At 36.9% G+C, this 15,082-nt stretch overlaps 2 protein-coding genes across 3 annotated transcripts in view; one reads left to right on the top strand and one right to left on the bottom strand.

Annotated features, from left to right (window-relative positions):
* Positions 1 to 2,723, bottom strand: part of LOC131785959 (phosphatidylinositol phosphatase PTPRQ) — a 28,568-nt gene extending 25,845 nt beyond the window's left edge. Inside the window, exons 1-2 of the mRNA XM_059102922.2 lie at positions 2,596 to 2,723; positions 2,454 to 2,514 (exon numbers count right to left, since the gene is read on the bottom strand). Of these exons, the coding sequence (XP_058958905.2) occupies positions 2,454 to 2,514; positions 2,596 to 2,622 (88 nt within the window). The 5' untranslated portion in view covers positions 2,623 to 2,723. The remainder of the gene's footprint in view (positions 1 to 2,453; positions 2,515 to 2,595) is intronic.
* Positions 2,724 to 6,536: 3,813 nt separating this feature from the next.
* LOC131785957 (gamma-aminobutyric acid receptor subunit beta-2) lies at positions 6,537 to 14,803 on the top strand. 2 transcript variants are annotated; one of them, XM_059102921.2, is made up of 11 exons: positions 6,537 to 6,642; positions 8,036 to 8,126; positions 8,298 to 8,393; positions 9,136 to 9,236; positions 9,471 to 9,538; positions 10,388 to 10,605; positions 11,375 to 11,457; positions 11,957 to 12,094; positions 12,622 to 12,836; positions 13,157 to 13,318; positions 13,570 to 14,803. In XM_059102921.2, the coding sequence occupies exons 3-11, from the start codon at positions 8,317 to 8,319 to the stop codon at positions 13,765 to 13,767; spliced, it is 1,260 nt and encodes a 419-aa protein (XP_058958904.1). In that variant the 5' UTR covers positions 6,537 to 6,642; positions 8,036 to 8,126; positions 8,298 to 8,316; the 3' UTR covers positions 13,768 to 14,803. The 2 variants fall into 2 exon arrangements, with proteins under 2 accessions (XP_058958904.1, XP_066019769.1); XM_066163672.1 differs by lacking the exon at positions 8,036 to 8,126 and having other exon boundaries at positions 6,541 to 6,642.
* Positions 14,804 to 15,082: the final 279 nt, after the last annotated feature.

Raw genomic sequence — 15,082 nt, 5'->3', positions numbered from 1 at the left:
CCGTCAATTGTTTCAACGCGCCAAGTCATTGACGATGATACCAGCACGACTTGGTTGCTAGGAAACCAAGTTACCAAGGAATGCAATTTAAAAGAAATTGACAAAAATGTAATATCAAAAAAATAGCATTAATCCATCTCATAATGACTTTGCATTAACGCGAATAGTGAAAACAGTGGTAAAACTACTTAAATGACCCAAGCAAAGCAAAATTAAATACAGTATATGCAGTAAATAGATTACCTTGAACAAAAAGAACGCAAAACGAATATAATAAAATGCTCATGCAAAACAAAACTGTCATGTGTGACCTGTAGGCATGTAATGCATTTTTTCTGGGAGAACAACCGTAACAAATAAAAATGTGTGTTTTAGTGAAATTATTAACTTATTCTTATTTTTTTGGTTTTTTTTGTATCCGACTAGATTCTCGTGTAGAGTCAATGCTAGTGTCATCTACAGTGGTATGATGCTGAAAACGAGTTTACAATGCTGTCACTAAATTCTAAGGAGTCGTTTCCAGGCTCCTTTGATAGGTGCTTTGTAGCTCGGACTTGTTATTATCACATGGCCTGTTTTAATAACGTTTTTTTAAAACTAACTGCAATGGGCTGCTAAGTAACCAGGACATCCAAACTCCTCTTCAAAATATTTTTCCTTTTAAAAGTTTCCTTTTGTTTGAAGAGGATTTCCGGAGGTAGCAATATTTTAATTTTGTTCACCCGTAAACTAACTCGGTGTAGGTGAGAGGCAATCCCGTATATAATAAACACACTGTATTTTTATTTTTGAGCTCCTATTTCGGAGGTGAGGGGAAAATTGGACCTCGTCCTTCGGGGGGTAGGGAAGGCGGTTGGCAAGGCATTGCCTTGCGTGAATACGTTAATCGCGCATTTTACATTTCCGTGTGATTATTAAGTCCATGAAGTATTCCTTAAGCCGCGGTACAAAATTTCAAGTAAGGTCTCCTTCCAGCTCAGATAAATATTTTGATCTAAGATATAAACTGATGAAGACTTAGATGTGGAAATGCATCATTTATATCGAAAGATCTCGAATAACAAAATAATTAGATGATTGCCAACCTTGTGATTCATACGATATTCACGTCTGAGCGATATTTATTGTCAGTTCCTTCCAATATTCCCTTTGATAAATTTCTTCAGGGGCTTCCTTTGAGAAATCTTTTAACTTGGGTTTGATAGTGTCAAATCATTTACAAGTATTTCCCACTGAGCAGCGTTTAAGACAGGTCTCTCACTGACTTAACCGCACAGGACAGACAGTTAAGTTTTTTTATCTTCAAAATTTGACTTTTTTAATTTGATTCATGTCGTTTACAACGAAAACAAGGTTTAAAAATCAGAACTGTTTCCTCTTTTAACCCCAATTTTAGGTTCAATTAAACCTCTGAATTGTATTCCATGAAAGTATACGAAAGAGCTAGATTCAAATTGTGGTTTCCGTGGTTCTTTCACAGAAACAGAGAATGTATATTTTTTGACATGCAAATCACGCCTACGGCAGGTACCAGGCGATTATAATGAAGAGTGTACTCATTGGAAATCGTTTCAACCTCGAGGCGCCTTAGAAGTAAACAATTATTCCATTCCATAGGTTGTGAATGAATTCACAACTTCAAACAACACTAGATTGCCTATTATTATGTGATAAATTAATAATATCAGCGTAGTTTTATTGTGATTTCGTTTTCTCGCATGAAAAATTGTATTTATACTGAAAAAATACGCACTCTATATAAAAACTTCAATTTCACTTTTTAAACAAAAATCGGCTTTTTATTTTTAAAACAAACACTATTCGAACGATTTTTGTTTATCCAACTTGCCATATTTATTTTTCTCTTATAAAGAAATCCGTACATCTGTTTTGGCGAAGTTCTTTCCAACATTACCTTCATTAGACGATTTCTAATTAAAAAAGCTAGCTTCAGTTCAGGCTACTATGCGACGATCCTAAACCTGATGTTTTGACAATTTTCAAAAAAATATTTACAAAAGGGCGAACAAGATATAGAACCTCAAAGAAGAAAAACAAGAACAGTCGAAAAAGTATTATATACCTTCCTTTCCATTCAGAATAAATGCATTATTCACTGGAAGTTGTATCGATTTGGAATTCAATTTGCCTTCTCAACGTCGCAATATCACAGGTTCCCGCGGCGCGAGAAAGCCCTTCGACAATACTTATTGGGTATATGTGAAGGAAGAACTCCTTTATTCCGACTTTAGAAAGATTCCTCAATTCTTTCATCAGCAATCCGGCTTAAAAAAGGTAATATATCCCAGTTCATGCAGCATGCAGCCTTCCGACTAAAAGCCGTACATTTTTACGAGTGTGTTAACTAAAGGGTATTTTGTTACCATTTCAGATTAACAAAATTGTACAAATCAAAACAATTGCTGAAAAATTATCTCAGAATGAAAACTTACATTCGCAGAGTAAGGACTTTTGCTCCCGGACCAAACTCAAACAAAGGACCAGACATAAAATCTGTCGCAAAAGAAAAACAAAAGGTATATTTCCTTCAGTTTTGACTCTCCGTACAAACTTAACGATGAGCTGTACACGAACCTGTTTCACCATTTGAGGAACAGACATCCTCAATCCATCTGCACTGGTCCGGCAATTCGTTGCGAGAACATTTATGCGCAAATTTATGTGCGCCTTTTTAAATACCAATTCAAAGTGTCAATCTGTCGGGCACATTGCACTCTGACTTAAGAGGTTGTCTGCTGAAGCAACATCTACTATGCGGCTCAATTAAATATTTAAGATTATCGTGAGTCGAATTTTTCCAGTTGCGCATATTGTGTGTGCAACCGGGGAGCACAAATTTACCCGCCAGCGAGAAGTATTTTCAAAACATCCTCTTCAATCTTCTTGTGCAACAATACAATTCTTTGGCACCTAAAGCCAAATGCTCTTTTCTCACCAAGATTCTATCGTGCTCACAGTTAGCTGTTTAGTAGCTTCAGACTGTCAGCTGTTATAAGTATCGGCTGCTTTGTTTACGTTTAAAGGTGGTTTCTGGGGGACTTACAGATGTGTTGTCCATAATTAGTTGATACGATATACCTGTCACAAATCCCATTTTTAGGCCCTCAAGATTTGATAACTAAGTGACAGGAGCCGATGGTTTTAAACCTCTGATGTACTTATGGATACGCGAGGAAAAAAAAGAATTCAGAATGCTAAGAATAAGCACTGATAATTACAATCAGTTACGACACCTAAGAGATTATTTTGTTCAATTTACATATTCCTATTAAAATACAATATACAATATTTAATAAACTATACGACAAACCGCTATTTTCCTATTGTTTAGATGAAATGAGGAGACCGATTATTTGAGTTTGAAATATTCTCGTCACGATTTACCGACTTTTCAAGCTTGGCGTGCTTACAATGAGATATGGATAAACGCGTGAAGGCTGGAGAGCTCGAGATAAACGTTAAACGTTGCTAGAGGCGAAGCCGAGAGCAATTCTGGCTTCTTGAGCTAGTTTCGTTTTTTAAGAGCTATGTGTTCATTGTTTTTCAAAACGGGCATTATTTAGCGTATTTACTTTTTGTTTTGAGCTCTAGAAGGTTTATCTCAACAGGGTTGGAGCGGAAAACAATCTTATAAAATTTAAAACATCGATGCTAACCTGGACGGGAACTTTGCAGCTGAAGTGAAACTGCACACGTCATGTTATGTTTGTGCAGCATTTTATGCGTAGAGATTTACACTAGAATGGCTCATTAGGACTTAGATAAGACTGTAATAATTCTCCAAAACAGATAGATTAGTGTGTTCCGGCTTAGTCTCTCCCCTTTGATGTACAGCCTGAGGGCAACTTGTGTGATATCTAAACAGTGGTCATTTGGTTGACGTTATTTAAGAAAATATTTCTCTGTTGGATGTTAAATAATCTCAGCTGAAAAAATCTGAGAGTCTAGAATGAAAATGAAATAATCGCGCATTCTTTATCTCTCGTTTCTTAAAATCATCTCTCAACATTTTTACAAAGGATACTTAGTGGGGCTTGTCTAACCCTGCCAGAAGGAATCGGAGGATTTTGTTTTTTCGCCATAAAATTTACCTGATTTTTACCCCCCCCCCCTTCCAGGCCCTTTAGTATACTCAGGATCCCCCTGATTTGCAGTCAATTTCTGTAATCCCCCATTTTTGTTCTGTTTGCGACCACTAACCTGTTCCCCCCGAAAACCATGTGATCGGGGGGATCACCTACGACCTGAACCCCCTGCCAAATTCTCCGACCCTCCCAAGGGATAGATAATGACTATTCGTTGATGGGGCTGTGCCCACCCATAAATAAGAAGATTGGATCGTTACAAAGTTCCGCTGAACGAACAGTTTCACAGTGTTTTTGTAGAGAGCTTCTTTGCCCTCCCGCTATCACACAGTCGGGAAAATAATTCATGTAGAATTTATTTTTGTACGGAAAACCAGGTGCTCAAAATAATGCTTTTAATATTTGCACATGAAATTAAAAAAACTGAAATGAAGACCACATAAAAATTGAATAACAAAAAATGATAATGAAATGGAAAAAATAAAAAAGATACTATCACTTAGAGTGCGCCTTACGTTTTGTTTCGACTTATCCGCAAGAAAGCGATTAATCCGTTAGATAGCGTTATCTGCCCTTTGAACAACTGAACCTTGGCTCTTAAGCGAGGGGAATTTAACTGTACTGAAAAAAAGACCTGCATTCACAGTGTGCCTTCATTAACTTTGCTTCCTCTTTTTAAGCAACATTACTATTCAGGGAAATTTTTGAAGGGCGTCCTTCGATCGGAAGCCATGAGTCCTTCTGCAATCTCTTACCAAAATGCATACATAGCATTTTTCGTGTTCGTGAGAAATGTCTTTCTTGTCTTTCCTCTTCAGTTTTAGTTCCAAAGGAACTAACTACATTAAACATGTAGTCGTTAAGAATATCATCAAGGAGTACTATCGCGGAGCCAATTGGAAAAATTTGAAAATTATAATGATGAACTCAACTTTTTAGTTTAATGTTGTGTAGTTGTAGATCGCGGGAAATTCTATCCCCTGAAAATATGAATGGCCTTTACATCCACAGGTGATATAAATCATTCGATCAGTTATATTGTAAATCTAATTTGAAGGCCCTGAAGAAGAAATGTGAGACAAAAAACGACTTTTCGATACATTTTTGAAAATATCTCCTCCACGTGCGACTCTCCGGTTTTAGAACAAATAGGGCTAAACTTTGAGTATACAACCTCAGCAGCGGTGTATCAGCGAGCAAATAGGGCAACCTCACAGAAATTTGATTACTTTTGTTGCAATTGGTGAGTGTTTCATTGTACTTCTGTATGTGAGTAGTATAGTGGCACAGGTGAACATAACGCATCCATGAAACGGTGACATGTAATTTGTTACCAGAAGATAAATTCCCTCCTTCATGACGAGAGTATACCAGTGACAGAGTGCGCTTAAACCTGATATCAGAAGAAAACGAAAAAATAAAAGTGAAAAACAACAACAACAAACAAACAAACAAAAAAATAACAAAAAAACTTAAGTATAGGGAAAATATAATCTTGAATTTTCATTTGTGTTTCTTTGATCATGTGTTTGACTTTGCTCCGAGAACTACCGAGTTTTCGACAAATTTCATGCCGCCATGCAGTGACGCAAGTTTCCTTGATGAACTCAAGGACAAAACAGTGTCTGGAAAACGATCAAATCAATTTATTCCGAGTGTTCACCACGAAGAATCAATTGTTTTTAAACGGGCGTCTATATACAAACAACATTTTGAAATCAATCCACATCAATTCATTTTAATTTTTCTTTATCTGTTTATTTTGTTTTTTTTTGTTAGCAAAACGTGTTGAAAGGAATTGTGTTATTGAAATGGAAACTAACCTAATCAATATGCTTAGTTATATTGTGCTTTGAGACACTTTGCCTTGTTATCAGCAGCTTTTATCTCAAGCAGCATCGGCTGAAATGTAATAAAATTTGAATTCTGTTATCAAAGATATTTTTTTCTATTGGAACGGTGATGTGCACGCAAAATAAAACAAAAAACGAATTGGTGCATCTTAAAAAATTTACCAGAACAGGTGGAAGTTAATGTACTTGATACAATCCACTGTATAAAAAACGCACTTTAACCGCTATTATCATCACCTCAATCTTATTTGGACATTTCAAAAATAGCAAGGGAAATTTGGAAGCCTTTGAAAAAATGAAATATTTCGTTAAATCCCTCGTCTTCTCAAAAAACGCCCACAAGTGATAAAAACTTGTCGCGAGATCCCGAGAATAAATCCCTACAATTTGTGAGAGAAGCATATTTTCAATATTTTTTTTAGGCCGTTGCGGGCGAATGAATTATTAACAACTAAAGTTCTGTAGTTCGTGCAGAAGACTGTTATCTTTATCATGTTCTATCGTGATTGGCAGCATGGAACTGTTTTTGTCTTTATGATCCAGGTGATTGTAGCGTGTTATTGTTTAGCTGAGATTTCGGTGGGATGCAACAAAAGATTCTGTTGTATGCTAACGCTTTCGACAGCAATAACTTAAAAAGTATTCATAAAAGAAGTAGGAGTTTCGCTGTTACGCAAGGAACGGTAAGATCATTTTATTTTACTACTTTAATAAGTTTCACTTTCGTATGAGGGGAAATGCAAAGCTGTAATATTAATTATGAATTCTCATCTATTTCTGTTGATATCTCACTTTTTCTCCGTATCGACCTAAAACGTTTCCTTTCTTATTTGAAATTGAATTTTCGATGAATGTTTAAAACTGTCAGGGTTTTATTACTCTAGAATAGTTTGTAAAGAAATCTGGAAATTTCCTTCGTAAACGTACATGTAGCAGTAACTGGTATTGGGTAATATGCATTTCTCTCGTATAAGTACATAGAGTTTACTTTTAATCTAATAAGTGTACAAAGTAATATATTATTTGGAGAGAAAAGTTTGTCGGTGGTACCGAGTGTGTAATTCAGCTTTGCTCCGATCTTCTTTCATTTCTGACTTCAGCCGAATACTCGAAGCGTTTGACCGTTAATAAGTGTATTGTTAGTAAACAATCCACAAATGAGAAAGTCAAAACGTATCCTATAATTGGCCCAATTTACAAATAAAGCTCATCTCAATGCGGATTTAAAAGTGATACTTTTGAAAGACGGTAATGTTTGATCGCAAAACTGCTTAATAAAACTCATCTTCATGGCCTGCTCCTCGGGAAAATGTTGTTGAAAATGTTCGGTTGTACCGTAATTTTGCTATCCTTATTTTTATACTCTTCTTCATTATTGATGACTTCTCTAGAACGCAATACTTCAAATGTTTCTTTAAAGAACCATTCCATCATTAAAGGATTTTCATCAGTCGAGCGAGTCCCTACCGTGCACTGAAGCTTATCAATAAAAAGTTCGACATCTGAACAAACTTTATCGTCACTTGGTTTGCTATTGAAAAGTAAAACCGGTTGGGAACTAGTATACCTGAGTAAGAACTGCATCACACAGTTTGCATTTCATATTCTTGCACGTACCCGAGTAACGTTGAAAGTTTGAGTGCCAAAGAAACAGTCGCGATTATTCCAAGCTTTACGACGTTTCCCCTTCTAAACGAAGAAATCAGAAGTATGAAAATTAACTTGAAATTGCTAGAACTTTTTTCGTTTTATATGCATTAATTGGAACAGAAAAGTACTCTGATTGCAGTCAAATTAGTTTTAAATCTTATTAACACGCAGTGGAGTTCTCCGTAAATTTTTCATGCTTTAAGGGAAAGCCTGATGATTTCTTCCTTATACTTAAAAACACTTGGTAGACAAAATCGGAGCGCAGTTTCAATCTTACAAGTTATTTCCATTTAGTTGAACAAGAAGAACAAAAGTTTCTCTTTGTTATACACACTTCAATGTGGGAAAAGTGAAGTGTATCTTTGTGAGAAGGAATGTCATTCCAATTTTGAATCTAATTTGTTATCGTTTTTTCAATTATTTCAGAAAATTTCAAGGCGTACACCTCGGTTTGTTGGATGATTATAGAGTCTTTATTAAGGAACTTGCTCTTTGATAATTGATTAAGCAGCAAGAGGTAAAGTCATTTGAGGTTACAGAGAAACCATATGACACACCTTACTATGCAGAATCGAGCTTTATAGGTCTTGTACACAAACAGGGTGGACATATGAATGATCACCTTTAGCTCTCGTAGCAGGTGAGACCCATGACTTGTAGCTCGTTTACTTTTAGCTCTCCTTCCTAGATATCACAGACCTGTTATAATGGAATTCAGACCAACCTTGTTAGCCGCCTTCAGTCTTGCTTTAATGTTGGATTTCGTCAAAAGCGAGGATCCAATGTAAGTATTTTTTTGATGTCTTACATATTAAACCTCATCTGCTTGGAGAGGTTTATTTCATTCAAATGTTTTACTTTGCATTTCAGTTGTAAAAACATGATAAGTTTTTCACTTACAAATCCCCTAATCAGTGTGCGTGCACGCTAGTTTTTGAACATAATAACTCGTTACAGAAAAACCCGTCAAGAAAGAAATTTTATCAGCGCACATACGTCTGAGTGTCTGTTTGTTAGTCCACGATCGTTATCGTTCCTTTAGACCAAGGGTAGAAGCGCACTTTGATTCTTCGAAAAAGCGCTTTATCCTTGCAGTTATCATCTCGATCGGGGAAGTTTACAAAATTTTCGTACAGCTGCCGCTCGAAGCAATGCAAGGATTGTGCAAGTTTAGAATAGTCTTGTGCATAGTTAATTTCTCTACTTCAATCGAGGTGATGAAAACACCCTACATATAACACCACGCCTTCTCTTGCATCTGTTTCAGTTCAAAATAAATCAGCCACCTACACTCCAAATAAAAGTTATTTAAACAGAGAAAACAGCATCTATCTTTAAACGAAAAACCGTAGTCGTCTTCTTTTGGTATTCGTTACAATAATATAAAGTATAAAACCCGATAGATATTTTGTTAAGTGCCATTATCGATAAGAAATTTCGAAAACGCATTTTCCACATATTAAACCTTTTTGCTTTTGAGCGAGGTATTAAATTAACCTATGAGCACACGGAATTATTTCTCTCAGGGAAAAGTACAAGAAAACGATGGAAGAGGCATACAATTTATCGGTGGCGATCAACAACAATTTGAAGAATTACGATAGAAAGTTGCGGCCTAATGCTGGGGGTAAGCGTTGAATTTGTATTTGAATTTTTAACTTTGTATTGGTACATGGTAGTTTACTTCACCTCGAATATATTCAACCATGCATGCATTTCTCATCTCGTATCTTCCCCTTCTTTTTGAAGCTTTCTTGATTCACAAACTGCTGAGAATACAGACAAGTCTTTGATAAGATTTTAACTGCATATATCATCTGAATTGAGTATAAAATTTATCATTTGCTAAATATTCGTGCAGGAGAGCCGGTCATGGTCCAAGTAGAGTTCAAAGTTATTTCATTCGGTGAAATTAAGGAAGTGAACATGGTGAGTTGTTGTCGACTTTAAAGTTTCTCCATTGAGGATAAGATAGTCTGTTCTGATTGCTACGCGTTGCAATGTCAGCGTTATATTTCTGTAGCATTTATCTTCCGCGCCTTTATTTTGCCCTTCCGCCATTTTTGAACGCAGTGGTTCGTCTTTCATAGCATCGGATTACATTGTAAGCAAATCACCGGTCAATGGATATTTTCTAGTATACAACCCAAACTTAAAAATATGCAAGGACCACTTTTGTAAAACAGCCTTGAGATAACGTCCCTGTATGGTACAAGTTCTTGAGGGTCGGCACAACTTGGGATATCGACTCGTATCGGTTTCTTCAACGTAAGATATTCTTTGTTGGTAAGTGGATACAAGTGGAAATCCTGAGCCGTGGAATTAGCTAATAAAGACAGTTCGTCGCGAAAACATAGACAATGCGAGATATACGTACCATAAGCAAAAGCAACTTGGTTGGAATTATCCTCAGAAAGAGATCCATAAGGGGCACTTCTTCCCTCGGCTTTGGTCTCTCTCACTTTCAAGGCATAAAGCAAACAGGCAAACAGAAATTCTGTTACACTCCGTTTATTGACCGGCTGTAAGAGAGCACATCAAGAGCTAAAAAACTATATCATGTTTAAGTAATATAGGGCCTAATGACATGTACAAAAGAACTAAACAACGAAAAGTTGATAGAATCAGTAGGTCATTTGACTGAAAATGAAAAAAAAAGGTTAAATAGAATATGATTTTAAAATAGCATCCAAATGTTAATTTATTTTCTATAAATTTTATCAAAGAGGAGCGGTTTCACTTCAAACTACTGATGGTGGTGTTTATAACAAATTTTAGGAGTACAGCATGGACATATTCTTCCGCCAGTGGTGGAAAGATCCCCGAATGAGGCATAATTCTACTACTCCATTTAACATGGCGTTTGACCCAACAAATGTCTTCTGGACACCGGATACTTATTTCTGGAATGTTAAGCATGCAAAATATCACTACGTTACCAGAGAAAACATGCGGGTCAGAATTTCTGCAGATGGAGAGATATACTTCAGTACGAGGTGCACATAGAGTTTTTGTTCATTATTTATCAGAGCTCTTTTTGTTAAGAGCTATACGTATACATTGTCAAAATTAGTTTTGAATTTTTTTGGAGGGCAGTTATTATCGTGTCGAAGGAAGAAGACAAAGTCTGTTCTTAAGCCCGGTGGCCCTCACTACGTAGCAGCTAATTCCTGTTACCATCGCATGAAGCGGCTGGGATTATTTTTTTCCCAGTGGATAGTATGCTAGTCCATACATCGAAGCTAAGCCCCTCACGCGGTTTTTTTTAAGGAGGGGGGGGGGGGAAGGGGGTAGATACGGCTTTTGCAGTCGACTGGTTGTGGGATAATCACAATTTACCCTCAGAGTTGTGTTAGGTTTTCCTGAAAATTTACCAGCATCTGGTTACGCTCTTTATTCACCCTGGGTGAATAAAGTATCTTTCACAAACACAACTTTACGACTTACTAAATTGCAAAGGGCGATTGAAAAGTGACAACATGACGATCTCAGCCAAGGCTTGATCACGTCAATACTTCCAAGACGAGGAGTAGGAAGAGAAAAGCCCAAATTAAAGAAACACGTTTTTCATCACACAAAGGTTCAACTGATGAGGTGAAAAATTGGCTTTTGAGCGCTCTCAATATAGTCGGTCGGAGCGCAGGAAAACTGTTTATATCCATGTCCAACAAACTCCTTTTTTATTTTCTCTCATATTATGTTCTGTTGCAACACCCAGAGGAAAAAGTTTACTTGGTACAATATCTATGTTATTTGTTTTGTTAGGATAACGATTGTGGCTCAATGTGACATGGATCTGCGCCTGTATCCAATGGATACCCAACACTGTGCATTGAGAATCGAGAGCTGTAAGTATGGAAATGGACCAGGTGCAAAGTAGCGGAAAATTTGCCCATTAACTTTCGCTACTGCAAAGTGTTTAATTTTTTCCATTTGAAAACATTTATCAATCAGACTATTGTTACGGTGCTGAGTTTCTTCTGATGATTTATGTGCATGTTTTTTTTTTTTTACTATTTTGTCCCTTATGGGGCTTATAGCAAACTTCGGTTAGGGGCGAAATATCAAAGGTAATCACGTAAGATAATTAAGAAAAATGAGTCAGATGATGAGAAATCGAAAATATTATAAAAGATAACATTAAACTGCCTTACTCTTAAGGAAACGCGCACACCAGATAGCAAGTGGTTTTCTTTTGTTTCTAAATTGATGAAAGTGTATTCACGAGGCTCAAGCGAAACATATGCAAAAATGCAGTACGAATCTTCCTTTCACCGATTGCGGTTCTCGCCGATTGTGGTTCTAAAAACATTACCAGGCCAATCCTGTTTCTCTGTTTCTCCTCAGATGCCCACACAGTGGCAGACGTAGACTATAAGTGGAAAATTGGTAAAAATAAAGGGATCGAGATTGTCTCCTCAGAGTTGGCTCAGTTTGATCTTCTTCGCGTCGTGACTGAGAATAAAGCAAGCACTAATAGCAAAGGTGAGATAACACATGTATTCTTGGCGCATATCCCCTTATTACCTTAGCTTTTCCCAGTGAGGACCGAGGGGAAGGGGAGGGGGAGGGAGGGTCTAGCCTTCTCAGCTTATAATTGTATCCTCTGCGTGAAATACCCAGCCAGGAGTTCTGCTTCTACCATATGCGAGACAGTGGCATCTCTTTACCCACCCAAAAATCTATTTTAGTGCTCAGTTCTAATCTATGACAAACCATTTTCCACTGTTTAACTTATAAAGAAACTAAACTTGTGATATTTGCTCTCTATCCTTAAAAATCTTGAATCGGTATATTGGAATTTTATCAATGGCAGCATGGTTACTTAACGCATATTTGACTCATTCGAATAGGTCTCTATAGTGCCTCACGTATTCCACGAGTAGCAAAGTTACTGATCCTCTGTTATTCCTTCTCCACTTCAAACAACTCTGTTATTTCTAACTATTTTAAGTATTTTAAGTATACAACAGAAGTAGACTTAAATGGCGTCCATGGTTTTCTTCGCTCAGGTTCATTTGCCAAATTAGTAGCAGTGTTCTCCTTCAGACGTCGTCTTGATTATTACATTTCATCCGTGTACGTACCGGAAGTCATCTTGGTAGTGTTGTCATGGTGCACATTTTTCATCACACCTTCAGCTGTTCCGGCAAGAATATCTCTCAGTATCACAACTATTCTGACCACCATCCTACTATCCAGCACCTTAAATTCAAATATTCCAAAGGTAAAACGCACGGAAATTGCTTACTCGGGGCTGTTATATAACCGTGTTCTGACCCATGCTCATCGAGACGTTGATTTTTGCCAACAATGTCAAGTATGCTTATCGCTAGCACGAGAAAAGAATGATTCATCTCAAAAAGATATGCATAAAACATTTCTATGACAATCGTACATCTTTAAATAAATCTCGCTCAATAACTGGCCTTTAGCATCTAGAAGTTAAGCCCTAGAAAATGTTAGATCATACGACCAAGGGTGTGTGTCGGACGAAAGTCGTTCCCAGGCTGTAGTAATTGTTAAACTGTTACTTTTAAATTTTAGGTCAGTTACATGAAAGCCGTAGACTACTTTATGCTAACGTCCTTCGGCTTTATCTTCACGGCTCTGGTGGAATACATTATTGTGCTGAACACCCCTGAGGCATTTTCAGATAGTTTCAACTGCTTCGAGAAAAAGCAGAAGAATGAACCAGTTCAAGTTCAGGTAACTTCTATTCAATGCTGTCCTTGAAATAACACCAACGAGTTAACTCATTGGCATAAATTCGGGGTCAGACAGTTTTATTGTGATCTTGCGTTACAAACTTCGTCTTACGCAAGCTAGATCCCCGGATTCTTCTTTTGCTGCCGTTTTGAAAAAAGCTTTTATCTAGCACGTGTAAGGAGGAAGGATTAGCACATTTTGTCCTTGTGCATAGTTTATGACCTGTTTAGTAAAAATTGTGCTTATTGCAGGACGGACCAGAGGAGTTGATTCTTAAAATCAATGCCTCCCCGAAGATGCTGGACCTAAGCAAGCCCAGGAAACCTCCTGAAACTAAACCGAGCCCTCCCAAGGATCACTGGGTCGACAAATGCTCCCGTATCCTTTTTCCCGCGTTTTACGCTCTCTTCCTCATGGCATATGTCATACATTACAAGAGAAAAGAGTGAGGGGAGGCTCCTGGGACTGGTCGTCTAATGGAATGTTGTCAGTCCAGGAGTAATTCGTGGTTATCTGTCTTCATAACTATACGGAGTACTCTTTAATTATTTAAACAAATCAGCATTACTTTGCAGTCATATTCGAATCTTACAGCTTACAGTCTTCGCGACGTAAAATGACGCGAAGAATCATTACATCATAGCATTATCTGTTCATATACATATGATATGCAATATTTATTTTGGTAGCTGAATTGAATTGCGTCGAGGCTTGCGCTCTTGTATGAAAAACTCAGTTAAAAATTGTACTTTCTCTGATGACAAACTGCAGCCTTTGCAAGTGCGACAATGCTAATACAGTGTACAATGAATATATAATTATTGTAATAAAATGATTAGAGTAATATTACTCCTATCAATAAGGAGGAATGTTCGGGAAATCGGCCAGAAAAACTTGAAAATGATGGTTATGGCCGCCGTATATAGATTATGCAAATTTCAGCTGATCTTAATTAGGCGAGAATGCGACTTTTGGAATCAACGTAAAAAGAGCTGTCGAAGATCTTATTCCTCTCGCAAAACAACATTGAAATCCTCCGTTCGTCTTCAATCATAAATATCTGAAATTCAACAACGAACTGCTTCGAAAAAACCGCTGCCTTTTGGAGAGTGGGAGTTAAAACAATTTTTTTTTCAGTAGCTTAACATATATTTAACACTAGTCTTGGTTTCTCTCGACATTCGTAAAACAGCTTTAAGCCCTTCAATACATTGAAGTACCTCTCCCAAATCAATAGCTCCAAAATAAGCATTTACTCTATATACGTAACACTAAATTTTCCTACTGAGTGGGTTTATGTGTCCATCGTAATGATGCGGTAACAACCAGATAAACTAAATTCATATCTGTTATTATCGCTGCCAAAACTCTCCTTATCGTGTTATCAATAAGGACTATTTAAACCAAATGATATTTAAAACTTCATCAATCGCAAATCTACTTACCATTGTCGCATTTACAAGCCAAGACCGGTGGCTGGCAAATCAATTTTTATTAATGTCATGTTTTTTCTTTGTTAACATGATAAGAATTCGTGCGCTTTTCTTCAACTGAGCATACTGTAATAATTATATCAGGAAGATGCCATCTATTTATCATGAATACATATCTTGATTAATGATTCATCTTATAAAGAGTAGAAAGTCTGGGATAGATTTTGAAATTGTTTATAAAAGGGTTAAAAAGGCAGGAACAATAATGTCAATTCCTTTACTCGAGGAGATGATTTGGTATTTTATCTTTGCTCTTTTTAAGCTTATCCAG

Source organism: Pocillopora verrucosa, chromosome 1 (genome assembly GCF_036669915.1).
Source record: "Pocillopora verrucosa isolate sample1 chromosome 1, ASM3666991v2, whole genome shotgun sequence".
In the NCBI taxonomy this organism is placed as follows: domain Eukaryota; kingdom Metazoa; phylum Cnidaria; class Anthozoa; order Scleractinia; family Pocilloporidae; genus Pocillopora; species Pocillopora verrucosa.
Note: the sequence above shows the minus strand (reverse complement) of the source record. Positions and strands in the feature narration are given on the sequence as shown.

Excerpts from the sequence above, each read along its gene's own strand:
- LOC131785957 (XM_059102921.2), top strand. The coding sequence starts at position 8,317 with ATGGAATTCAGACCAACCTTGTTAGCCGCCTTCAGTCTTGCTTTAATG. Across the intron at positions 10,606-11,374 it reads GAGATATACTTCAGTACGAG|GATAACGATTGTGGCTCAAT; the intron begins GTGCACATAGAG and ends TTGTTTTGTTAG. Across the intron at positions 12,095-12,621 it reads AGCAAGCACTAATAGCAAAG|GTTCATTTGCCAAATTAGTA; the intron begins GTGAGATAACAC and ends TTCTTCGCTCAG.